Below are 26,614 nucleotides of genomic sequence, written 5' to 3'. Positions count from 1 at the left end.
TCATGGGCCAAAACGTGAAGTTCGATGTTATGGTGCCATGGCGCCACCATCTGGCCAATCAATATCATTTTATTTTCTTTGCATGACTGGCGGGTGAGGTTTCCAGCCTATCTGCCGCCACGTTTGGCAACTGGAGCTGTCAGGTTTCTGAGACCCGGATACTTTTAGGGGGGAATAATATTAATAACAATACTAACGGATACAATAGGGGTCCATTCGCTGCTCGGGAATCATTACTGACTTCCGATGCATGCCGAATCCCAAAACACCCATACAAATGAACGGAGACCCCATCACCACCACCAACTCTTTGAAATTCCTTGGACCATCCAGCAGCACAGGGGCGGATCTAGCATTTTCCTAAAGCAGGGGCCGGACAGGGCCTTTGTTGTATTGCCCAACTCATACTGCCAGGTTTACAACACAAACCAGTCGGGAGACGGATTCGTAATTAGGCCGTCATGACAGCCGGTAGTTTATTCACCCAACTGAAACATCTCCCTCCTCAGGTCACCCGTAATATCAATACCCTGGGCCACCCATCGGTGGCAGCAACGGACCAGGTATAATCACAATATATAACGTCTCCTCCCCACTTAATAGCGGGGCGGATAAGAAACGGAGGTGTACACATCTGGATAAAAGCGTGAAAATGGGTACATGGGGGTTCTAGAGTATGCGGATTTCTAAAACAGCGGGAATCACGACGTCGCTCAAACGGTACCCGCCCAAAATCAAAAATTCAAAATGGCCGCCATAAAACACGTTTTTTTTGCCATAAAGATGTACTTTAACAGATTTGAGATGTGTTTTATTGCATTTGTTGACCCCAAAACAACCTGGGTATATGCTTTTTAATCATAGCAATCGCAGTATTTATGGCTGATTTATTGGCAAACACGCGTTTTATGGTGGCCATCTTCAATTTTAAATTTTCGGCGGGAACCGTTGGAGTGACGTTGTGGTTCCCGCTATTTTTGAAATCAGCATACTCTAAAACCCCCATGTACCCATTTTCATGCTTTTATCCAGATGTGCACGAGTGACCGGTGTGCTTTTTCATTGCGTCGTGTAGGAAAGACAGGACAACTTCTCTCATGCATGGGATCTGTATTCTGTCTGTCTCATATAAACAACACAGGACAGGTTTCAGGAAACGTCAGATCAGCTCCTGCTGTAGCCTCTTTCTACATGTCCAGAGCGGGAAAGAGACAGAGGTCAGGGGGAACATACGTTTTGGGCTACTAACAGGAAATGGGATCACAACAGGGAGTGTTTCCTGATGATATAATAAAATAAAATAACAATGTTAGCAATGAAAATAATAATAATAATAAGAGAAGGTTGGATGATGTGGGGATAGTGAATCAGGAAGTTCAGTGGATTAACAAGGAGGAAGTGAGGGCAGCTATGAAGAGGATGAAGAGTGGAAAGGCAGTTGGTCCTGATGACATACTGTGGAGGCATGGAGATGTTTAGGAGAGATGGCAGTGGAGTTTTTAACTAGATTGTTTAACATAATCTTGGAAAGTGAGAGGATGCCTGAGGAGTGGAGAAGAAGCATACTAGTACCGATTTTCAAGAACATGGGTGATGTGCAGAACTGTAGCAACTACAGAGGTATAAAGTTGATCAGCCACAGCATGAAGATTTGGGAAAGAGTAATAGAAGCTAGGTTAAGAGGAGGAGAGGTGATGATCAGCAGCAGCAGTATGGCTTCATGCCATGAAAGAGCACCACAGATGTGATGTTTGCTTTGAGAATGTTGATGGAGAAGTATAGAGGAGGCCAGAAGGAGTTACATTGTGTCTTTGTAGATTTAGAGAAAGCATACGACAGGGTGCCGAGAGAGGAGGTGTGGTATTGTATGAGGAAGTCAGGAGTTGCAGAGAAGTATGTAGGAGTGGTGCAGGACATGTATGAGGGCAGTGTGACAATGGTGAGGTGTGTGGTTGGAATGACAGAAGGGTTCAAGGTGGAGGTGGGATTACATCAAGGATCGGCTCTGAGCCCTTTCTTGTTTGCAATGGTGATGGACAGGTTGATGGACAAGATCAGGCAGGAGTCTCCATGGACGATGATGTTTGCGGATGACATTGTGATCTGTAGTGAGAGCAGGGTGCAGGTGGAGGAGAGCCTGGAGAGGTGGAGGTATGCACTGGAGAGAAGAGGAATGAAATCAGTAGGAGCAAGACGGAATACATATGTGTGAATGAGAGGGAGGACAGTGGAATGGTGAGGATGCAAGGAGTGGAGGTGACGAAGGCATATGAGTTTAAATACTTGGGGTCAACTGTCCAAAGTAACGGGGAGTGCAGGAGAGAGGTGAAGAAGAGAGTGTAGGCAGGGTGGAGTGGGTGGAGAAGAGTGTCAGGAGTGATGTGTGACAGAAGGGTACCAGCAAGAGTTAAAGGGAAGGTTTACAAGATGGTAGTGAGACCAGCTATGTTGTATGGTCTGGAGACAGTGGCACTGATGAAAAGACAGGAGGTGGAGCTGGAGGTGGCAGTGATGAAGATGATAAGATTTTCATTGGGAGTGATGAAGAAGGACAGGATTAGGAAGGAGTATATTAGAGGGACTGCTCAGGGTGGACGGTTTGGAGACAAAGCAAGAGAGACAAGATGGAGATGGTTTGGACATGTGTGGAGGAGAGATGCTGGGTATACTGGGAGAAGGATGCTGAGTATGGAGCTGCCAGGGAAGAGGAGAAGAGGAAGGCCAGAGAGGAGGTTTATGGACGTTGTGAGGGAGGACATGCAGGTGGCTGGTGTGACAGAGGAAGATGCTGAGGACAGGAAGAGATGGAAACGGATGATCCGCTGTGGCGCCCCCTAACGGGAGCAGCTGAAAGTATTAGTAATAGTAGCAGTAGTAGTATTTAGTCCGAACACTTTTTACACCTTAATAGTGGTACTGTATACAAATACAGCTTTTTTATGTTTTATCTTTAAGTTGTTTTGTCTGACTGGCGGAAAAAAAGGCCAAATTTGAATTGAAAAATTGCAACTTAAGCTCATGGTCAATCCATCTTTATACATTTAAATGGGGACTAAAAATAAAAAAAAATCAAAACTGAGTGACTCTGAAACTACATGAAGAAAACTCATTGTGCTACAACCCCCCCCCCCAAAAAAAAACAACATCAGACTTGGTTACTTCAATCCAAGTCCGAGTAATGTACAAGACTTCTCTCTATCAGCACTGCATAATGAAGTTGCTCCTTAGAAGGAAAGACAGCAAACAAAGTTTTGTCACAGCAACACCAATTTATTTGTCTAACAGACAGGATGTCAGTAACAGAGAATCATTTCTGCTTTGTACCATCTTTATACATTCCAGTTTCTCATACCACAGTGACAGCTTTGCAATAGTATAGCGTAGAGAAATGCAAATACATAGTACACACTAACCAAGGCTCCTATATAGTTACAAGACAATGGCCTCAGGGTGTGAACAGACCGCCAGAGCGAGTACGAGCAACAATTCATGCAAGGCAGAAGTCGTGCAAAGCACTTTTCTCTACATAACTATTATAAAGAGTAAAGTATTTGGAGATATCAGCTCAGATGGAAACTTTCAGAGGAAATCGTTACGAGTCTTTTGGTCACAGCAAGTCAAACTACTGCGTTCTCTGGCGGACCGTTGGCATCCTGTTTCTTACATTTTATTCCAAACAGACTGCAGAGTTTCATCAGCATCAGATCCACAATCTCCTCTTCTTCTGACGGCTGCAAAACAGAGAAGGAATGGAGTATAATTCAAAAACAAGTTGGTCCTGTTGAGCTACCAGCTCTGACAAGTCCTCAAATTCCTTGCAACATTCAAAGCCATGAAAGCAAAAGGTTGTTGTAATGGCAGGGATTTGGACAGAGAATTACAAGATAATCAGTTGTCACACGCTGTACACTTTCTTACTCGGGGGCAGCTGTCGACTGTTATGGCATCCTAGGTATTAAAAATCAACAGAAAAGACTTTCAGAGCTCAGTGTGGTTGCAGTACCTCATGATGGATCTGCTCTTGACTAAATGCTACGAGGATGACAGAGATGAAGAGGTTCAGCACCACAAAGGTCATGAAGACGATGCAGGAGCCAATGAGGAACGCACCCAGCACAGGATTGTAATTCAGGACCTGAGGGAACGGAGGAGCTAATAGTCAATGAACAACATGGAACTCACATAATGAGGTTAAAGTTAGGGTTACCTTGGGCGTCTGGGTGGCGGTCTATTCCGTTGCCTACCAAATCCTTGTGTCACCTGTGGCTTGGTCGGGCATCCCTACAGACACAATTGGCCGTGTCTGTGGGTGGGAAGCCAGATGTGGGTGTGTCCTGATCGCTGCACTAGCGCCTCCTCTGGTTGGTCGGGGCGCCTGTTCAGGGGGGAGCAGCTCGCAGCTCGTCTGGTGTTCAACCGCCCTAAGTTCTCCCACACAACTCCCCTTCTCATGTCCCTACACTGGCTCCCAGTAGCTGCTGGCATCCAGTGTAAGACTCTGGTGCTGGCCTACAGGGCAGTGAAAGGAACAGCTCCTTCCTATCTCCAGGCCATGGTCAAGCCCTACACCCCCGCCCCACCACTTGGCTCTGCTGCCTGGGGACGCCTGGTTGCCCCGTTGCTCAGAGGCCCTTGCTGCCGATCGACCCGGTCCCGGCTCTGTTCTGTCCTGGCCCACAGTGGTGGACTGAACTCCCCACTGATGTCAGGACAGCAGAGTCGCTGCCCATCTTTCAACACAGGTTGAAAACTCACCTCTTGAAGAACTACTACCCTGTTACTTGTTCTTAGCACTTATTATATTCGCTCATTAAAAAAAAAAACTCTTTCTTGCCCTTTTACTTTAACACTGGTTTCGCTCTTAGATGCTTGTTTAGATGCACTTATGACCTCTGATGACTAGTAGTTCTCCTGATCTCCTACGTTAAATGATGCTCTTATTCTAAGTCTCTTTGGATAAAAGCGTCGGCTACATGACTGGAATGTAATGTAATGTAATGGGAGGGGGGACTGGGGGGAACAGTGTGTTCCTCCCATGTGCTACGTCCCCCTGGTGAAACTCCTCACTGCCAGGTGAAAAGAAGCGGCTGGTGACTCCACATGTATGGGAGGAGGCATGTGGTAGTCTGCAGCCCTCCCCGGATCTGCAGAGGGGGTGGAGCAGAGACCGGGACGGCTCAGAAGAGTGGGGTAATTGGACAGGTACAATTGGGGAGAAAAGGTGGGAAAATTTAAAAAACAAAAGTTAGTGTAGCGGAGGCCTAGTGAACACTCCTCTGATATTTTTTTATTTTCTTTTGAAGGAATCCCTCCTCTGCCATATTTCTTTTTGGGAAGTCAGTTTCTTTTTGAGCAGATTTACACTTGTGGCTCGTGTAGTGGAGGTGTCGTTTTACATTTTACAAAGTTGTGAGATAATCCTGACATCTTATTGTGAACGGTATCAGGATTTTTCTTGGCTGTTTCTGTGATTGACACTGAAGTGAGCCAATCAGGTGGTCTACTCTGGTGCAGGGCAGCCAATCAGCAGAGGTTCTCTACAGCAGACCGACAGCTTGTCGTTTTTTGCCAGAGTGAGTGAGCAGCTTGTTTAAACCTTCTGTTGGCTGCAAGTGTGCAAAAGATGCTGAGATTCGGCTGTGCTGGACCAGCAGGGTTATGGTGGGATTTGGTCCGCTCAGCGGTGAGTGTAGTAAGGTTGTTAGATGCTTAGGGAAGTGAAAATTGCCGAGAAACACGGAGCGAATAAGACGGCTAGGTCAGCACGTGGCTGTGGGAAAAATGTGGTTAGCCAATCTCGATTATCTGCCGGTGAACCATGGAAATGTATTTTCATATGTGCAACCTGTGTTTTTGTGCAGCCTCAGAGGTTCACAGAGTATAAAATGTTTGTGCCTTATGTGATGTGTGTACATTTGAAGCCTTAAATCAAGGTTAGCTTGAAGTATTTGGAGTAATGTCACGCTGAAGTTTTGAAGTGTCGTTAACTTGTTACACTTAGCTTGTTAACATGTTACACTGAATTTGATTAGAAACTATATTTTTGTTGTACAACAGAACCAAGTGAGAATGCGGTTTGAATTAGATTGTATTATTAATGTTTGGTGATAATTCACCCTGAATTACAAGTTAGATATCATCTATATTGACAGTGTAAGAATGCAACTCGAACTATGTGGATGTGATGTGACCTGTCTATAGGTCAGGTTTTGGTAACTGCAAGTCGGAGCAAATTGCAGCATCGCAATTTGCTCCAACTTGCAGGCTTGCAGGTCTGATGCCGGGACTCCACTCCACTGAGGGATAAAGGTTCATACAGGCGCGTCTGCTGCGAGAGATTCCAGACATCCCAGTTAACTGGGTGGCGAGCCAGACTGTGATGGTGATTTTGACTTGTGAAACGGATCCCTTCCTCGCTCATCGTGTGGTAGGACACACACAGACACAAATTGAATTGGGCCCAACGACTGAAAGACTAAGCTCAAGGAAAAAAAGGGTTTTCTTTTGTGCACACCTTATTATTTTAGGTTGTTATTTTGGGTAAATTACTTTTGTCTATGTTTAAACTGCCACTTTTGTGTAATAATATATGTGTTTATACAAATTGATTTTGGTGTATGATTCTCTTGATTGAGATTCAAACCCTTGGGCTCTTGCCATCCTAGTTTCTTCCGAGATTGGTCCACATTCACATCATTGATAACCTGTCAAGCTAGTTTACTGCTGTAACCTACTGCTAAATAGTGACCGGGGTTACATTAGGGTTAGGGTTAGTGAGGGGTAATGGGATAAGAAAGCAACCATCTCAAACAAACCTCTTCATAGTTGAAAATGCCGAGCTGCAAACTGACCATCGTCTGAGCTGCATCCATCAGGGTTCGGTATGAGTACAGCTTCCAGCCATACATCAGATTGGACTGGAGAAAAAAAAAAAACAAACAAAAAATAAGCCCACCTTTTTTGATAATATGCATTTTTAAAAAAAAAGATTTTTACTTTTTAAACTTTTTTAACAGTTGGAAAAATTACTATGAATGTGCAACGTTTGGAATTTTTGCTGTAATCCAATAACTGGTAATTTCCATGGTTATTTAGACCAATACTGATATTTTCATTTCATTTCAATCCCATGTGTTACTTTGCAGCAGTGTAGTTTATTATCTGTTATTCCACTGTAACTGTACATAAAACACTGATTTATTACTACCTGTCCTGGTTTATTACTAAACACTGTTTCCAAATGTCTGCATGACTGAAGGAGACAAACACAAATGATTCAGCTTAAATGGAGAAAACCCGACACAGGTAGTTTGGCAGAACATTTTCAGACATCTTTGTTCTTACATTTGTTCTACAACAGGTTGATCTTTAAAGCTTCTCAGTAACATGGGCCCATCATAACTGTGGCCTCAATGAAAACTATTTGTTGTAAATATCAAAAGGCATTATATTTCTGTGTATGCTGTGGCGCCACCTGTCTGTCCATCAAAGCCTGTCGTCGCTGTCAGCACATCATCATACCATTATGACGCATTGGTCATAATTTTGATATAATCCTGATAACAATGACACATTTAAAATAAATTATTTGCCGATACCAATCTATCCAAAGGAGTTGAATCAAGTGCAACTGGACTTGGTATATATCCATGAAGACGTTTCGCCTCTCATCCAAGAGGCTTCCTCAGTTCTGCCTTTCTGACTAGACCAAGCTAGTCTGACTGGCTGCTGATGAGACTCAGTATTTATCCTCTAGGAGTCGTTGTCAGAGCTATTGATGTCCATGGCTCTTTGTGATCCGATGTTTACCAACGCCCGTCGCTAACAGAGCCATAGATATGAGTGGCTCTTTTGTGTACCGATGTTATGGCAGCGCCCGTCGTTATCGGAGCTATTGATTTGCATTTGTTTAGCAGCGACGGTGGTTGGGGGTGTTAGTCTCGACTTCATTGTTCAGTGGTCATGAGAGTGGTTGGAGCCGTTAGTGAGCGACTGTTGTTCTTGGAGGCTAGGCTTCTTGAGTCTCCTGGGTAGAGATGAAAGGACGGCATTGTAAGTGGGAGATAGGTGGTGTCGCAGACCTCCTCCTCTGTTGAGGGATGGTTTTTCCAGTTTCACATAGATGCTTCCTTCACCCCTCTTTCTAACCATCTATCTTCCCTGTCCAAAATGTGTACGTTGCTGTCCTGGAAGGAGTGTGTCTTCTCCTTTAGGTGTAGATAGACTGCTGAGTCTTGTCCTGAGGAGTCTGGCCTTCTGTGTTGGGCCATCCGTTTGTGTAGTGCTTGTTTGGTTTCTCCTATGTATAGGTCAGTGCAATCCTCATCGCATTGTACAGCATACACCAGATTGCTTTTCCGGGTGTGTGGTACACGGTCTTTGGGATGAACCAGTCTTTGTCGGAGTGTGTTGCTGGGTTTGAAGTATACCTGGATGCGGTGTTTGTTGAAAATTCTCCTGAGTTTCTCGGAGACCCCAGAAACATACAGGATGACTATGTTATTCCTTCTGTTCCTTTTCTCCTCATCGCTCACCTGGTTGGTCTTTCTGGAACGTGTTGCAGGTTTCACAAAGGTCCAACTGGGGTAGCCGCAGGTTTTTAAAGCTCCCCTCAGGTGTTTGTGTTCTTCTCGTTGGGCCTGAGTGCTGCTGGGCACATTGTCAGCTCTGTGTTGCAGAGTTCTGATGACACCCAGTTTGTGTTCCAGAGGGTGGTGTGAGTCCAAAAGTAGATATTGGTCTGTGTGTGTAGGTTTCCTGTAAACCCCAATGTGGAGGCTCCTGTCTTCCCCAGTGTGGACGTCACAGTCCAAGAAGGGCAAACTGTTGTTCTTTACATCTTCCCTTGTGAACTTAATGTTCTTGTCCACTGAGTTGATGTGTTTGGTAAACGCTTGCACCTCTTGTGTTTGGATTTTGACCCATGTGTCGTCCACATATCTGAACCAGTGGCTCGGAGGTGTTCCTCTGAAGGAGTTCAGGGCCCTGTGTTCTACCTCTTCCATATATAAGTTGGCCACAGTGGGAGATACTGGTGAGCCCATTGCACAGCCGTGTTTCTGTCTGTAAAACTGGCCCCTGAATTGGAAATATGTAGTGTTCAGGCAAAGGTCCAGTAGTTGGCAAACCTGGTCTGGGCTGAGGTTGGTCCTATTGTGGAGCGTGTCGTCCCGTAGCAAACATTGCCTCACAGTTTCCAAAGCCTCCATGGTTGGGATGCAGGTGAATAACGAGGTCACGTCGTAGGATACCATGGTTTCATCCGGTTCCAGTTTTACGCCTTGGACCTTGTCCACGAAGTCAATGGAGTTTTGGATATGGTGAGGTGTTTCGCCCACTAAAGGAGTCAAGATGTTGGCTATATGTTTGGCAATGTTGTACGTGACCGAGTTTATGCTGCTGACGATGGGCCTGAGGGGGGTTCCATCTTTATGGATCTTAGGGAGTCCATATATGCATGGAATGTTATCGTGTGGGTAGAGACGGTGGTATTGTATCCGATCAATGGTTCCTCCTTTCTGTAGTTTCTGTAGGTACTCTATTATTCTCCTCTTGTAACCACTAGTAGGATCGCGTCTCAGAGGTTCATAGGTGTCGGTGTCGCTGAGTAATGACGTGATCTTGGCGTGGTAGTCTGTTGTGTTGAGGATAACCGTACATCTCCCCTTATCTGCTGGAAGGATAGTGATGGTTTCGTCCTTGCTCAGGGCTGTCACGGCTTTCCTTTCCTCCATGGTTAGGTTGGAAGGAGGGGGTTTCGCATTGGACAGAGCTGCTGATACCTTTAACCTAAGCTGTTCCACCTCGGTTTCCGTTAGCTTGTTTTTCCTTATGGCTGATTCTGTGGATGTGATGAGGTCAACTATAGGTAGTTGTTTGGGTGTCATGGCGAAGTTCAGTCCTTTGGCTAAGAACTGAGGAAGCCTCTTGGATTAGAGGTGAAACGTCTTCACGGATATATACCAAGTCCAGTTGCACTTGATTCAACTCATTTGGATAACCATGACCTGGATGAATGAGAACATTCACAGACATGATACCAATCTACTACTAGTAGTAGTACTAGTACTACTACTACTACTTTTGGCTGCTCCCGTTAGGGGGCGCCACAGTGGATCATCCGTTTCCATCTCTTCCTGTCCTCTGCATCTTCCTGTCACACCAGCCACCTGCATGTCCTCCCTCACCACATCCATAAACCTCCTCTTTGGCCTTCCTCTTCTCCTCATCCCTTGCAGCTCCATATTCAGCATCCTTCTCCCAGTATACCCAGCATCTCTGCTCCACACATGTCCAAACCATCTCAATCTTGTCTCTCTTGCTTTGTCTCCAAACCGTCCAACCTGAGCTGTCCCTCTAATATACTCGTTCCTAATCCTGTCCTTCTTCATCACTCCCAATGAAAATCTTATCATCTTCAACTCTGCCACCTCCAGCTCCACCTCCTGTCTTTTCATCAGTGCCACTGTCTCCAAACCATACAACATAGCTGGTCTCACTACCATCTTGTAAACCTTCCCTTTAACTCTTGCTGGTACCCTTCTGTCACAAATCACTCCTGACACTCTTCTCCACCCACTCCACCCTGCCTGCACTCTCTTCTTCACCTCTCTTCTGCACTCCCCGTTACTTTGGACAGTTGACCCCCAAGTATTTAAACTCATACGCCAAGGGGTGCCCAACTCCAGGCCTCGAGGGCCGCAGTGTCTGCGGGTATTTGTTCCAACCATGCGCCACACCACCTGATTTAACTAATTAGCTCACCTGTTGGACCAAGGAGGGAAAGGAATTGGGTGCACCAAAAGTGCAGTAAATCAAACCATTTTGCTTTTATATATGACATGTTAGTCATGGCTTTTGGTGCTGGATTTAGTCTTGGGTAAAATCTCTGATACCAATACTCCATTTTACCCTGGTGCTGACTCCAATACCAATATACCAACATCTGATAGCGATGCAGTCCGATTGTGCACCACTAAAAACAGCAGCTGTTCAGTTTCATAAGTGATAAGTAATAGAGGGACTTCAGGGGTTCATTGAAATCAAATGTGAAAAGAAAGTTCTTACAGCAATGGAGTACGCAAGGAACATGATGGTCATGACCAGCAGGAAGCCCGATATATCTGTCCAGGCGCGCTGCAGAGTGGCGGTTATCATGTGTAGTTTAGGGTTCAGTCTCAGCAGGTGCCACAGTTTGACCGTCGCCAGCAGCACCAGGAAGGCGATCAGATATCCCAGAACTGCATCAGCCGTGGCCGTCTCATGGAAACTGGCATATCTGGACACAGGCACAGGGCACCGTAAGATTATCTTAAAGTTTACTTTCAGTCCAACTGTAGTCACTAGAAAACTGTTGGGAAGGCGCATCTTATCAGTGAACAGATTCCATTAACAAGCATTTGCCAACCTCCAATATGCTAAATATCCTCTTCCCTGAAAATCCTGACATGTGCATGAGCCACGAGAGCACAACGACTTGATAAAAAGCACAATAACGACAAGGACTTTTATGATCCCAGTCATCCCAGTAATGCACTGCTTCAGCCGCTGCAGCCAGGCAGACGCCTGCACAGCCACATGGCCAACACAGAAACTCGGAAGAGCTTCTTTCCCCAGGCCATAAGGATGCTAAAGTCAAAATAACAACAATAACACAAGTAATAACTTACACTGTGTGTACACATGAAGAACTGGTACTACTGTCACTTTGCCTCCGACACGTTCCTCATACAGTCTATCTGCACATTTGTATAGTGTCTGCACACTGTACAGAGATATTTATTGGAGTATACATTCTGCATACACCCCGTATTTTTTACTTTTTAAAAGTTATTTTATTTTATTCCTATTCAATTGTTGTTCTACTTCTTTTGTTGCACAGTTTTGCAGTTTGCAAAAAGATCATTTCACTGGTCTCTTTATGCATGCTCAATAATCCAGGTAAGAAAGTCACAGGAAGGTGAATCAGTTCATCTGGACACAGCGTTTACTGAGAGAAACGTTTCATCATCATCTAAGGGCCCTGACACACCAGGCCAACGGGATGTCTGGCCATCGGTGAGCGTCTGTGACCCTAGTTTTTGTGGTGTTCTGCACCGTCGGCACTAGTTAGACCTCTGTCGGCAGCTTTTCGGCCGATTCATCATGCTGAAACAGCGGAGCCCGTCGGTGAGAGAGATCACTCTGATTGGCTGTTCAGCTTAGCAAATCAGGGCCATCGGCTGTAGTCTTTGCGGTTGTCAGGGTCTGTCATGTGTCAGTTTCCCGTTTTATTTTGATAGTCTTGTCTCTGTGTTCACGTCCTGTTCCCCATGTGATTACCTGTCCCCGTCCGTATGTGTTTCACCTGTGCCTCGTTATCCCGTCCCTCCTGTGTGTATTTAACCAGTGCTCCCCTGTGCGTCAGTGCCAGATTGTCTTGTCTCCTAGAGCAGCATTCCAGCGTTTCATGTAAGAGAGTTTCCCTGTGTCTGACTGTTTCGTTCCTGGTTTCCGAGTCTCAGTCTCCTGTTTTGGTACCGTCGCCTGTTTGTTAGTCCGCCTGGTTCTTGAAGTCTTCTGCCTGCCGATTTTGTACCTCTGTCTGTCTGATTGCCTTTCTGGATTTTGACCCTTGGACCGAATTAAAGACCCTAAGAACTGGTTACTGTCTGCCTGCCTGCATTTGTGTCCGCCAGTCTCTGTGTTCCTGACAGCGGTGTGTTCAAGTGCTACTTTTTGGCCCAGACAGCAGGTAACATGAGGCGATGCAACAGTTGGCCTTCGTCGCCGCTAGTCGGTCTGCTGTGTCAGGACCCTAAGTGACCTCTTCAGTCTCAAATGACTGCAGGTGTCCCACCCTTATAAACAATACAGTGACTGCAGGTGTCCCACCCTTATAAACAATACAGTGACCGAGGTGTCCCCACCCTTATAAACAATACAGTGACTGAGGTGTCCCTACCCTTATAAACTATACAGTGACTGCAGGTGTCCCCACCCTTATAAACAGTAGAGTGACTGCAGGTGTGCCCACCCTTATAAACTATACAGTGACTGCAGGTGTCCTTACCCTTATAAACAATACAGTGACTGAGGTGTGCCCACCCTTATAAACTATACAGTGACTGAGGTGTCCTTACCCTTATAAACTATACAGTGACTGCAGGTGTCCCCACCCTTATAAACAGTAGAGTGACTGCAGGTGTGTCCACCCTTATAAACAATACAGTGACCGAGGTGTCCCCACCCTTATAAACAATACAGTGACCGAGGTGTCCCCACCCTTATAAACAGTAGAGTGACTGCAGGTGTGCCCACCCTTATAAACAATACAGTGACCGAGGTGTCCCCACCCTTATAAACAATACAGTGACTGCAGGTGTGCCCACCCTTATAAACAATACAGTGACCGAGGTGTCCCCACCCTTATAAACAATACAGTGACCGAGGTGTCCCCACCCTTATAAACAATACAGTGACCGAGGTGTCCCCACCCTTATAAACAGTAGAGTGACTGCAGGTGTGCCCACCCTTATAAACAATACAGTGACTGCAGGTGTCCCCACCCTTATAAACAATACAGTGACTGCAGGTGTCCCACCATTATAAACAGTACAGTGACTGCAGGTGTCCCCACCCTTATAAACAATACAGTGACTACAGGTGTCCCCACCCTTATAAACAATACAGTGACTGCAGGTGTCCCCACCCTTATAAACAATACAGTGGCACAACGACCCAAACCAACCGTCAGTTTCATATGTAAATATGGGCGTGACCATTACATGCAGTCAGACTGAAGAGGCCACTTAGATGATGATGAAACGTTTCTGTCAGTAAACGTTGTGTGCAGATGAACTGATTCAACCTTCTGTGATCGTTTCACTGGTCATTGTACTTGTGCTGCCAGAAGTTGAGTTTGGCGGTTCTTGTGCATAGGCCACAAAAAAAACCTTCACAAATAAAAATAAAAATAAAAGGAGCTCACGCCAGGAGAGACGGAGAGTGTGGCATGAGCTACAGATCGGTGCTAATTGAGAGCCAACTAGTTGCAATTAAACCAAAATTGGAGTGGGGAGAGCTTCATCTGGCTGGTCGTCTACAGAGACGCCACCGGTGGGCTAATTAATCCTTTGCTGTCATTAGAATTCATTGCTAGTCAGCATTCTGTAATCAGGCTAACGGTAAAACATTTAGCTAATCCCCCAGACTGCCTTGCTGTGTAGTTTATCTTGTGTAATTCACAGTTAGCTTGTGGTTAGCCATGTCATGTGCAATGAAGTACATGTGTATGGTTATATATTGATTTAATTTGGTTCATACCCTTAAAAGCATGATTTAAAGGGATAGAAGGGTAACACTATCATAACTACACAAATGAAGCATCAGTTAAGTATTAGTAACTACTGGCTTCATCATTTGTAATGCAAGACATGCACTAATGTTTAGTGAGTGTGTTAACAGATGTTTATAAATACTTATCGATACTGCAAGTCATGATTAAGTCATGCACCCTTTTCACACCATTTTGTGTATTATATATGTACAAGTTGTATTTTTTCATATATGTGTGAAATACAGTTGATTGACTGACAAATGTACATGTAAATAGTGTGTTAACCATGTACTTACACTTTCTACAGGATCTTACGATCCTTTAGACTGTTGTGAGTCTCAAGGTGCTGCTGGACTTTCAGTCTCATGTGTAAAGGCTTTGTAAGGCCTAGACAGTCCTCACTTTACATGAGCTCATACAAAATACTTACCTAACAACTAGTAACTACCTGAATTACTGATGAACTGCAGTATTAATAAGTATTTATAAACATCTGTTAACACACTCACTAACCACTGGTGCATGTTTTGCTTTACAAATGATGATGTCAGTAGTTACTAATACTTAACTAATGCTTCATTTGTGTAGTTATAATAAAGTGTTACTGATAAAAGGAGCTTTATTTTCGGTATATGTGGAATGGAATTAGTAGTAATGGCAGCCTTGTTTTTCTATCTCTTTGTATTGTAAAGGTTTTCAACCTAACAACGCAATCATCAGTAAACTGAACAGTTGAAACTAATTCAATAAAATATAAAAGAAGACTGAAGAAGATGGCTGTTCTAGTTGTGCCATACAGTCCCTGTGGTTGGCTCAGGCCTTTTTCAAGTTTGGGCTGAAGCTGAAGCAAATTTCCCTCAATAACTTTACAGTACGTGTACGTGAAGTATTTGACAAATAAATCTTTGAATCTCAACTTTTTGCTGAGACTGATGGACAAAGACAAAAAACATAATGAGCCACATCACAGCATCTCTGGTACGTACTGGTCTCTGTGGTTCTGGTAGTAGGCCATGTCCCGGTTCCCAAGAAGAGACCTCTTAATGAAGACAGACAGCGCACTCCAGCTGAGAATGATGATGGACACCTCTAACAGACTCCATTTACTTTTAAAATAAGACCACTTCTGTTTTTTCATCAGCTTTCCCTGTCAAGAGAGGATACATTTGAATGAGATGGACTTTCTGGGAATGGGCTTAGCATTAAAATTAACATTACTAGTAGTAGTTTATTCTTTTATTTTTAATTTATATTTAAGTGTCCTGCACCTTGCAAGGTGCCCAGCCCACCTAGTACAGTGGAGCACAAAATAGAATTCATCTTCAATAATGCCTAGATCAGAGTCTACACACGTTCTTCAGGTAAACCTTTAGATATGCCCACCTCAAGTACCAGAGGCGGGGTACTGGTTCTCTGAGCACATTGTCTTCTTTTTAGATTGCAAACAATCTATGGTTCTGTATAGTACACGGATTTGATTTGGACATAAGTTCGAAGCTTTGCCTTATTCCAAATATCCATCGCCCATCTATCTGTATAATTGTGGAATAACTTGTCTAAGTTTGTGGTGACTTTGGCTACTCAAAGCCACCGACTGATGGCTAGATTGGGTAAAAATAGCACTGATGAAAGACAGGAGAGGGAGCTGGAGGTGGCAGAGTTGAAGATGATAAGATTTTTGTTGGGAGTGACGAAGGAGGACAGGATTAGGAACAAGTATATTAGAGGGACAGCTGAGGTTGGACGGGTTGGAGACAAAGAGAGAGAGGTGAGATTGAGATGGTTTGGACAGTCCTGGCAGTTTAGTAGGAGAAGCAAGACAGTTTTTAACCATCCCATCTCATGTCATCTTTTCTCCTTTTTTGAACATCCTATACCACATTTGATATCACGCATAATTATTTGCTTATAATCACAGAACAATACAATTATCTTGTCCCCCTTTCATTTCTATCCACATCATTGCAATTGTTTGGCTTGATTTTAGGTTTGAGGAAGACCATACTTAGTTTATTACTTTATGACACAACCATCAACGCCATGGACTTCACTGGAATATCAAAAAAGGTGTGTTAAAACCATCTCGACTGCTGCTGGGAAAGTGGCTTAATCTTTGGATGAAAATGGCCACTACAATAGTAGTAGTAGCAATAGTAGTTAATAGCAGTATCCTTTCCTCCTCTGTAGAGTTTTGTATGTACATCCATCCATCCATTATCCAAACCGCTTATCCTGCTCTCAGGGTCACGGGGATGCTGGAGCCCATCCCAGCAGTCATTGGGCGGCAGGCGGGGAGACACCCTGGACAGGCCGCCAGACCATCACAGGGCCACACTGTACGGAGTTGTGTACAATATGAGCTGAATTAAGACAGAACTGCAGTAGTCAAACTCTTCACCAAACCCATACAGTCCTGTGTACATGGCATATGCATCAGGAAATGGAGGGTATGCTATCCTGACATCCCAGGCCAGTACAGCATTATGCTTCTGCAGTAATATTCATGTATTTCTACAATAACCCAGCCACTGAGGATGCACAAGCCAGTGCGTTCTCAGTGCCAGTCCCAAGCGCGGATAAATAGGGAGGGTTGCAACAGTAAGGGCATCTGGCATAAGACCTTTGCCAAATCAAATATATGGATCATAAATCAGATTTCCATACTGGATCGGTCAAGGCCCGGGTTACCAATGACCGCCACTGGTACTGTTGGCCAGCAGGGGGCCGGTGGAAACTATGCTACTGTTGAGCGAGGGAGAAGGAGAGGGGGAAGGCATGTCCAGAGGCAGTAGAGAGGAGGAAGGGTAGAGTGTGTCGACCCCAAATGGGAGCAGCCAAAAGTAGCAGTAGTAGTACTAGTAGTATTCATATATTTTTACAATACAATATCTTACCTGAACAAGCATGTAATAGATGATGAAGAGGAAATAGATAACTTCAGATGCCATGACAAAGATGTGAAGTCCACCGGGGGACTGGTAGAGACGGACACTTTGGAGCTCACTGCGAAACTGGAATGCTCCTGGAAGAGTTACAATACACAGACTGTGTAGTACTGAGCTCTTACATCAATCACATGTTATGTCCTGTGTTATGTGATTTGTCTTATTTGGTGACAAGAGTTTGATTTACCTATGGCAGTTGTCTCTAGCAGCAGAGTCACAATACAGAACAGGTTGACATTGGCGTTGTACACGGTGAACTCAACAAAGACTGCCTGAGTGTAGATGTCAAGCCACGTGTTGTCAAAAAGGTAGCCAAGAGTTCTGCAGAAAAAAGACACCGACACATACATGTCTGTCCAATTGCTGAAATGTATTTCCAATTTCATGTACATCATCTCCATTATTTCACTGTCATATCTGAGTTTATTTGAGGTTGAAAACAAGAGTACCGCAGACTGCAGCCTTGGTTCTGTGCACTCTAGTACTTTTTCTGTTTTGATTTATTTGTTTAGTTTCCAGCTCTCACTCTCTGATCACATTCGGCAAGGAAGAACTTTTAAACCTGCTTCCTAGGGACAAACGCAAGGGTCCTGTTTGTGGACTTCAGCTCAGCATTCAACACCGTCGTCCCAGACATCCTCCACTCCAAACTCACCCAGCTCACTGTATCAGCCCCCATCAGTGGCTTCTCCTGGATCCCCACCTTGTCGTGGTGGAGAATCTTGCGTGTACGTACTAATGATCCCAAGAGCTATGTCATCCAGAGCTTGGCTCCTTGTAGGGTCACCCAAGGCAGATAAGTCAAGGGGGAGGTTCCAGATGAAGCACAATCCAACAAAGACCTCAACGGCAGACCTAGTGGAAGACAATACCAGTGAAGGCGGATGAAGGCTGCAACAGAGGGTGGTCCTCAATCGTCTTGGTTCTCCAAGCCATTGGACTCTGGCCATCCCCTGCCAAGGACTGTGTGGTGGCTGCAGGCACATCAGCCTCTCCACATAAAAATCTGTCACACGCAGGCATCCTCCTGCAGGATACCCACAAGGACCGAGACTGAGGAGAGTCATACTCTACCCTGAGTGACCACTGATCATCCCGCACCTGTCAGTGGATCAAAAACTTCCTGACAGACAGGAGGACGCAGTTGAGATTTGGAAAAATCAAATCCAGCACCCACACAATCAGCACTAGTGCCCCCCAGGGATGTGTGCTCTCCCCTCTGCTCTTCTCCCTCAACACATATGACTGCATCTCAGGAGAGCTGTCTGTTAAAGTCCTGAAGTTTGCAGATGACATAATGATCATCGCCCTCATCTGGAACAGTGACGAGTCTGCATACAGATGTGAGGTTGAACAGCTGGCCCTCTGGTGCGGTCATAACAACCTGGAGCTGAACACACTCAACACTATGGAGATGACAGTGGACTTCAGGGGAAGCCCCCCCAACACCGCCCTCCCTCACCATACTCAACAGGACTGTGTCTGCTGTGGACACCTTTAGGTTTCTGGGATCCACAATCTCCCAGGACCTAAGGTGGGTGTCCAACACAGACACAATCATCACAAAGGCCCAGCATAGTATGTATTTTCTCTATCAGCTCAGGAAGTTCAACCTGGCCCAGGAACTGCTGATTCAGTTCTACACTGCAATAATCCAGTCTGTTCCTTGCACATTCATCACTGTGTGATTTGGATTGGCCACCAAACAGGGCAGGAACAGAGTACAATGGACAGTCAGGACTGCAGAGAAAATCAGTGGAGCCAATCTGCCCTCCATTCAGGACTTATAGACCTCCAGACTCAGGAAATGGGCAGGCAACATCACTGCAGGCCCATCATACCCTGGTCACAAGCTGTTCCAAGTCCTCCCCCTCTGGTAGGCACTAAAGAACACTGGTCGTTGCTCCATCCCCTCCGCCGAGCTGGGGAGGGCTGCAGACGACCACATGCTTCCCCCAATACATGTAGAGTCGGCAGCTGCTTCTTTTCAGGGGGACATAATGCGTGGGAGAATCATACTATTCCCCCCAGTTCCCCCTCCTCCCTAAACAGGCACCCCGACTGACCAGAGGAAGCGCTAGTGCAGCATCCAGGACACATACCCACATCCGGCTTCCCACCCACAGACACGGCCAATTGTGTCTGTAGGGATGCCTGACCAAGCTGGAGGGAACACAGGGATTTGAACCGGCGATCCCCGTGTTGGTAGGTAACAGAGTAGACCACTACCCTATCCGGACGCCTTGTCATAATAAATTTAAGCACGCTGTACATACTGTATATTGGACGTATACATGCATATTCTGTCACGTTCACCTACCTCATTTATACACGTAACCTGCTTACATATTTATCCCAGCATCTTTGCACTCTGCACCACTGCCTTCCTGTTTCACCTGTCGTTCCTTGTATATATTACTGAAGATTGCTGTACTGTTATTCTATGTATGTACATTGAGAGCCACTAAACCGCAGTCAAATTCCATGTATGTTTGCACATACATGGACAAATAATCACGATTCTGAGACTGTTATGATGTTATGAAGAGTTTCACTGGAGGAGAAACTTAGTTTTTGGAACAGAACAAGGATGCAATTTGTGGTTTGTTGTCATTACTGTCGTTTAAGTAAACTTAAAGCGATTGAACTAAAAAGGTAATTTTTCTTTCAGGATGTATTTAGCTAATGTCTTTGAGTATAAAATGTGCTATACAAATAAATTCACCTGGAGTTACACAGAATGTCAGTGTTTGGTGTCTGTTTCTTTCATCATTAATTCCCACCTGCTGGACTTTTGTAAGTCTGGGCCCAGATCCGCCACAAAGCCACCTCCTCTGTAAATAACCACGTTACCCCAGACAGGGTGGGCCTTAAGCTGGGCCTGAGACTGGTACCTCCAGGGGCCATGGAGGTCCTGAGAGGAGTTTTGTGCTCCGATGTGTCTCCATCCTGGACCATAGGAGCCAACATCCTCCAACTCCCACGAATATGGAGCATGACAGTCCAGCACAGAGCGCCGCATGGAGCCAGCAAGACGGCAGGAGTCCTTCAACACCCTCACCTGCCGAAGACGTGCACTCCCCACCAGCTTGGAGTTTCCATCTGTGATGAATCCTGTTTCACAAGTTTCAAGGAAAGAGTCATTTATCATGTATCTCTATCAGCATCCAGCCAGGAATTCATATGACTTAACTGTAAATCAAGTCGGATCACAACAGCGGACTGGAGTCATGAATTCAGATTTGAATCATCACCACCACCACCATCGGTACTGTTGGCCAGCAGGGTGCCAGTGGAAACTATGATACTGTTGGATGACGAAGGAGAGAGGAAAGGCACGTCCACAGGCAGCGGGAGAGGAGGAAGAGTAAGAGTGTGGAGGTGAAAGTCGGAATTTTGAATGTTGGCACTATGACTGGTAAAGGGAGAGAGCTGGCTGATATGATGGAGAGAAGAAAGGTAGGCATACTGTGTGTGCAAGAGACCAGGTGGAAGGGGAGTAAGGCCAGGAGTATCGGAGGTGGGTTCAAACTCTTCTACCATGGTGTGAATGGGAGGAGAAATGGGGTAGGGGTAATTCTGAAGGAAGAGTATGTCAAGAGTGTGCTGGAGGTGAAGAGAGTGTCACACAGAGTGATGAGTATGAAGCAGGAAATCGAAGGTGTATTGATGAATGTTATCAGCGCATATGCCAAGCAAGTTGGGTGTGAGATGGAAGAGAAAGAAGAATTCTGGAGTGAGTTGGATGACGTGGTGGAGAGGGTACCCAAGGAGGAGAGAGTGGTGATTGGAGTGAACTTCAATGGACATGTTGGTGATGGGAACAGAGGTGATGAGGAGGTGATGGGCAGGTGTGGTGTCAAGGAGAGAAATGTGGAAGGACAGATGGTGGTGGATTTAGCGAAAAGGATGGAAATGGCTGTGGTGAATACATATTTCAAGAAAAGGGAGGAACACAGGGTGACGTATAAGAGTGGCGCAAAGTGCACACAGGTGGACTATATCTTATGTAGAAGGCGTGATCTAAAAGGGATTGGAGACTGCAAGGTGGTGACAGGGGAGAACGTAGCTAGGCAGCATCAGATGGTGATCTGTAGGATGACTTTGGAGATCAAGAGGAGGAGAGTGAAGGCAGAGCTAAGGATCAAACGGTGGAAGTTGAAGAAGCAAGACTGATGTGTGGAGTTGAGGAAGGAGTTACGACAGGCACTGGGTGGTAGTGACAAGTTGCCGGATGGCTGGGCAACCACTGCAGACATAGTGAGGGGGACAGTTAGGAAGGTACTTGGTGGTGGAATGAGGAAGTACAGCAAATTATACAGAGGAAGAGGTTGGCAAAGAAGAAGTGGGAGAGTCAGAGAGATGAAGAAAGTAGCCAAGAGTACAAGGAGATGAGGTGTAAAGCAGAGCCTGAGGTGGTGAAGGCAAAGGAAAAGGTGTATGAGTTGTATGAGATACTGATTGGCTAGATGGATCAAGCAGGGAAGGATGTGCAGCAGGTTAGGGTGATCAAGGATAGAGATGGAAACATGCTGACAAGCAAGGAGAGTGTGTTGAGAAGGTGGAAGGAGTACTTTGAGGGGCTGATGAATGAAGAAAATGAGAGAGAGAGAAGGTTGGATGATGTGGGGATAGTGAATCAGGAAGTGTGGTGGATTAGCAAGGAGGAAGTGAGGGCAGCTATGAAGAGGATGAAGAGTGGAAAGGTGGTTGGTCCTGATGACATACCTGTGGAGGCATGGAGATGTTTAGGAGAGATGGCAGTGGAGTTTTTAACTAGACTGTTTAACACAATCTTGGAAAGTGGGAGGATGCCTGAGGAGTGGAGAAGACGCATAATGGTACCGGTTTTCAAGAACAAGGGCGATGTGCAGAACTGTAGCATCTACAGAGGTGTAAAGTTGATCAGCTACAGCATGAAGATTTGGGAAAGAGTAATAGAAGCTAGGTTAAGAAGAGAGGTGATGACCAGTGAGCAGCAGTATGGTTTCATGCCATCAAAGAGCACCACAGATGGGATGTTTGCTTTGAGAATGTTGATGGAGAAGTATAGAGAAGGTCAGAAGGAGTTGCATTGTGTCTTTGTAGATTTAGAGAAAGCATATGACAGGATGCCGAGAGAGGAGGTGTGGTATTGTATGAGGAAGTCAGGAGTTGCAGAGAAGGATGTAGGAGTGGTGCAGGATATGTATGAGGAAAGTGTGACAGTGGTGAGGTGTGTGGTTGGAATGACAGATGGGTTCAAGGTGGAGGTGGGATTACAGCAAGGATCGGCTCTGAGCCCTTTCTTGTTTGCAATGGTGATGGACAGGTTGACGGACGAGATCAGGCAGGAGTCTCCATGGACTATGATGTTCACAGATGATATTGTGGTCTGTAGCGAGAGTAGGGTGCAGGTGGAGAAGAGCCTGGAGAGGTGGAGGTATGCACTGGAGAGAAGAGGAATGAAAGTCAGTAGGAGCAAGATAGCATTCATTTGTGTGAATGACAGGGAGGACAGCGGAATGGTGAAGATGCAAGGAGTAAAGGTGATGAAGGCGTATGAGTTTAAATACTTGAGGTCAACTTTTTAAAGTATAGGGGAGTCCAGTAAAGAGGTGAAGAAGAGGGTGCAGGCAGGGTGGAGTGGGTGAAGAGTGTCAGGAGTGATTTGTGACAGAAGGGTACCAGCAAGAGTTAAAGGGAAGGTTTACAAGATGGTAGAGAGACCAGCTATGTTATATGGTTTGGAGACAGTGGCACTGATGAAAAGACAGAAGGTGGAGCTGGAGGTGGCAGAGGTGAAGATGATAAGATTTTCATTGGGAGTGATGAAGAAGAACAGGATTAGGAATGAGTATATTAGAGGGGACAGCTCAGGTTGGACGGTTTGGAGACAAAGCAAGAGAGACAAGATTTGGATGACTTGGACACATGTGGAGGAGAGATGCTGGGTATACTGGGAGAAGGATGCTGAATATGGAGCTGCCAGGGGAGAGGAGAAGAGGAAGGCCAAAGAAGAGGTTTATGGATGTGGTGAGAGAGGACATGCAGGTGGCTGGTGTGACACAGGAAGATGCAGAGGACAGGAAAAGATAAAGATGATGATCCGCTGTGGTGACCCCTAACGGCAGCATCCAAAAGTAGTAGTAGTAGTAGTAGTAGATTATGAATTTATGAAGATTCCCCTAATTTTGTCTTATTGATTAATTGCGAAGGGGTGAGAAATTGTCTACTAGGGCAAGTAGTTGGAGGATCTGAGGGAAAATGTAGTTCTGGCAGTTTAGTATGAGAAGCAAGACAGTTTTTAACCATCTCATCTTATATCTTTTCTCATCTTTTGAACATCTTATACCACATTTGATATTACACATAATTATTTGCTTATAATCACAGAACAGATAAAAAACATGCAGATAAAAAAGAGAAAATTGTAAAGCAAAGATTTTGGTCAGTCCTTCATGAACTGAGCGGACGACTTGCCTGGATATTCTCCGTAGAGGTTGCTCAGTAGAGACGTGTTTGCCCAGATGAAAATATCATGGATGCTCATACTGTCCGAGATTCCTTTGCTGAAGCTCTCTCGGATGTGCTGGCTCAGAAAATACGCATTTGGGTCTCTCTGACCATACGCCACCAGGAGCAACACCCACATGAAACCAATGTAAGCTGCAACACAAACATGATTAACATACGCTTGATAAAATTAATTATCAATTACTCAAACTAATCATTCTGTACATTTCATTCATTTAACATACAATGTGCTTTACATGAAGTGAAAGAGCCCAGGGAGCAAGATGACGGTAAAAGTAAAAACGGTCAAAATGAAAACATCTGGCAAAGCAGATCCATGTTTGTAAGGATGTACAGATACGGTAACGACATGAAGATTTACAGTATGTTCAAATGGGCAAACTTATATACAGCGTATACTGGACAATCTGTTCATACTGTACATCTTTTTACAGAGTTACCATATACTTTTACAGTGATCAGGCAAAATATTAACGCTAGAACGACTGGGATTTCACTCCTACCTAAAACCACCATGGGTCGAGTTTTAAACTCGATATCCTGTCAAGATAAATACCCATTAATGCATTACATATGTTAGTGTGTCTGTTATGAAACTAACTGACACCAAAATTAACATTTTAACAACAATAATACTATTTTTCAAACAATTTAAAATGGCTGCTGTCCAGCGTCTGTAAATACTGCAAGGCCTCGGTGGTAGTCACGGTGCGTCTGTAACCAGACATGTTGGACATCATCACACATCAAGTTTAGACTATTTGTCTGCACTGGAGGACGCTAGTGTGTTTCTAGGACAGAGCAAAGAACTTCACGAAGGAAATGATGCGACCAACACACGTCATAAATACTGACATGACGCACACCATCACGCACAAATGGTCGCTTTAGGTAGAGCTTATCGTCCCTTTTTATTTTTTTGTGCAATTAATCTAAAACTCAATTTAATGCAAATATATGCAATTTTAGGAGCATTCAGGGGGCGGCAGGTGTCCTTGAACTCTTTGTTAGGGTCCTCAAACCAGGTGTCCGGGTAGCATAGCGGTCTATTCCGTTGCCTACCAAAACGAGGATCGTTCGTTTGAATCCCTGTGTTACTTCCAGCTTGGTCGGGCGTCCCTACAGACACAATTGGCTGTGTCTGTGGGTGGGAAGCCGGATATGGGTGTGTGTCCTGGTCGCTGCACTAGCGCCTCCTCTGGTCGTTCGGGGTGCCTGTTCGGGGGGGGGGGAACTGGGGGGAATAGTGTGATCTTCCCATGCACGATGACCCCCTGGTGAAACTCCTCACTGTCAGGTGAAAAGAAGCAGCTGGCGACTCCACATGTATCGGAGGAGACTTGTGGTAGTCTGCAGACCTCCTCGGATCGGGAGAGGGGATGGAGCAGCGACCGGGATGGCTCGGAAAAATGGGGTACTTGGCTGAGTACAATTGGGAGAAAAAGGGGGTAAAAAAAAAAATCCGCCGCTCTGGTGGCCGAGCGGAATAAACCGCCGTTCTTGCAGTCCGCTCGTCATGTGGCTGGGAGGTTCGAATCCCAGACTCGCTGTAACCGGTCACGGCCAGAGCGTCCACGGGGTCAGGCCTTCATTAGGCCACCCTTACCCGAGGGATAGTGGGTGTAGATCGGTGTAGTGTTCGGGGACTCGTCGTTCTCCAGCGACCCCTCTGGCCCACCCGGGCGCCTGCAGCCAAGCAACTGAAAGCATTCTCCCTACGCCTCCTTCGCGGCTTGAAGGTGATGCAATCCATGCGAGGAGGCTTCAGTGTGTAAAACAGCGAGAGCAGCCGACACGAGTTTGAAGGAAGCTGGTGTTACGCCTATCTCCTTCCTGTGGAAACGTGAGCCAGGGGAGTTATTCCACAAGAGTTCCGGCCATATGCCATTGGGTTAATCGGGTGGGATAAGGGGAAAACTAGAAATAGATTTATAAAGAAAAAAAAATCCTCAAACCATTCCTGAACTATTTCTGCAGTGTGACAGGGCACGTTATCCTGCTGAGAGGCCAGTGATATTTGGGAATACCGCTGGCATGACGGGGTGTATTTTGTCTGCAACGACGTTTAGGTAGGTGGCACATGTCAAAGTAACACCCATAATTTAGCCAGGGCCATGGGTTTCCCAGCAGACTATTGCCCAAAGCATCACACTGCCCCCGCTGGCTTGCTTACTTCCCACAGTACATCTGGTGCCATCTCTTCCCCAGGTAAATGATGCACACGCAGCCAGCCATGCACATGATGTAAAGGAAAATGTGATTCATCAGACCGGGCCACCTGTTTCCACGGCTCCATGGTCCGGTTCTGATGCCCACATGCCCATTGTAGACGCTGTCGGCAGTGGACAGGGGCCATTATGGGCACGCTGACCATTCTGTGGCTAGCTACGCAGCGCCATACACGGCAAACTACGATGCACTGTGTGTTCTGACACCTGTCTGTCATAGCCAGTACTCAACTTTTAAGCAGTCTGAGCTACAGCAGCTCTTCTGTGGGATCGGACCACATGGGCTAGCCTTCGCTACCCACGGACATAGTGGTTTTAATGTTTTGGCCGATTGGTGTATACTACCTTGCCATTGTACATATACTAAATTTTTACCTGCACACATTTATACTGTATATATATTTATACTGTACACAAATACTTATATATACAGTCCTGCCATTGCACACATACATTTGAACTTTTATTTAAATGTACTGCTATGTGCATCTAGATAACTAGCAGCACTTCCTCAGCAGTCGTGTATATCATCTTCTGTGTAATGTGATGCCTTTTTGAATGTCTGTCATTCCACAATCCTCTTCCTCTTTTTTGAATTCTGATACTGT

General features: G+C 45.5%; 1 protein-coding gene across 1 annotated transcript in view; it reads right to left on the bottom strand.

The window, feature by feature from the left end:
* Positions 1-3,600: 3,600 nt before the first annotated feature.
* Positions 3,601-26,614, bottom strand: part of LOC130111537 (polycystic kidney disease protein 1-like 2) — a 94,489-nt gene continuing 71,475 nt past the window's right edge. The window contains 9 exon segments of the mRNA XM_056278762.1: positions 3,601-3,731; positions 4,004-4,135; positions 6,816-6,917; positions 11,068-11,278; positions 15,304-15,464; positions 17,212-17,339; positions 17,450-17,583; positions 20,046-20,376; positions 23,725-23,910. Coding sequence (XP_056134737.1) covers positions 3,618-3,731; positions 4,004-4,135; positions 6,816-6,917; positions 11,068-11,278; positions 15,304-15,464; positions 17,212-17,339; positions 17,450-17,583; positions 20,046-20,376; positions 23,725-23,910 — 1,499 coding nt within the window. The 3' untranslated portion in view covers positions 3,601-3,617.

This window comes from Lampris incognitus, chromosome 4 (assembly GCF_029633865.1).
Source record: "Lampris incognitus isolate fLamInc1 chromosome 4, fLamInc1.hap2, whole genome shotgun sequence".
Lineage (NCBI taxonomy): Eukaryota > Metazoa > Chordata > Actinopteri > Lampriformes > Lampridae > Lampris > Lampris incognitus.
This window is presented reverse-complemented; position numbering and strand designations above follow the sequence as displayed.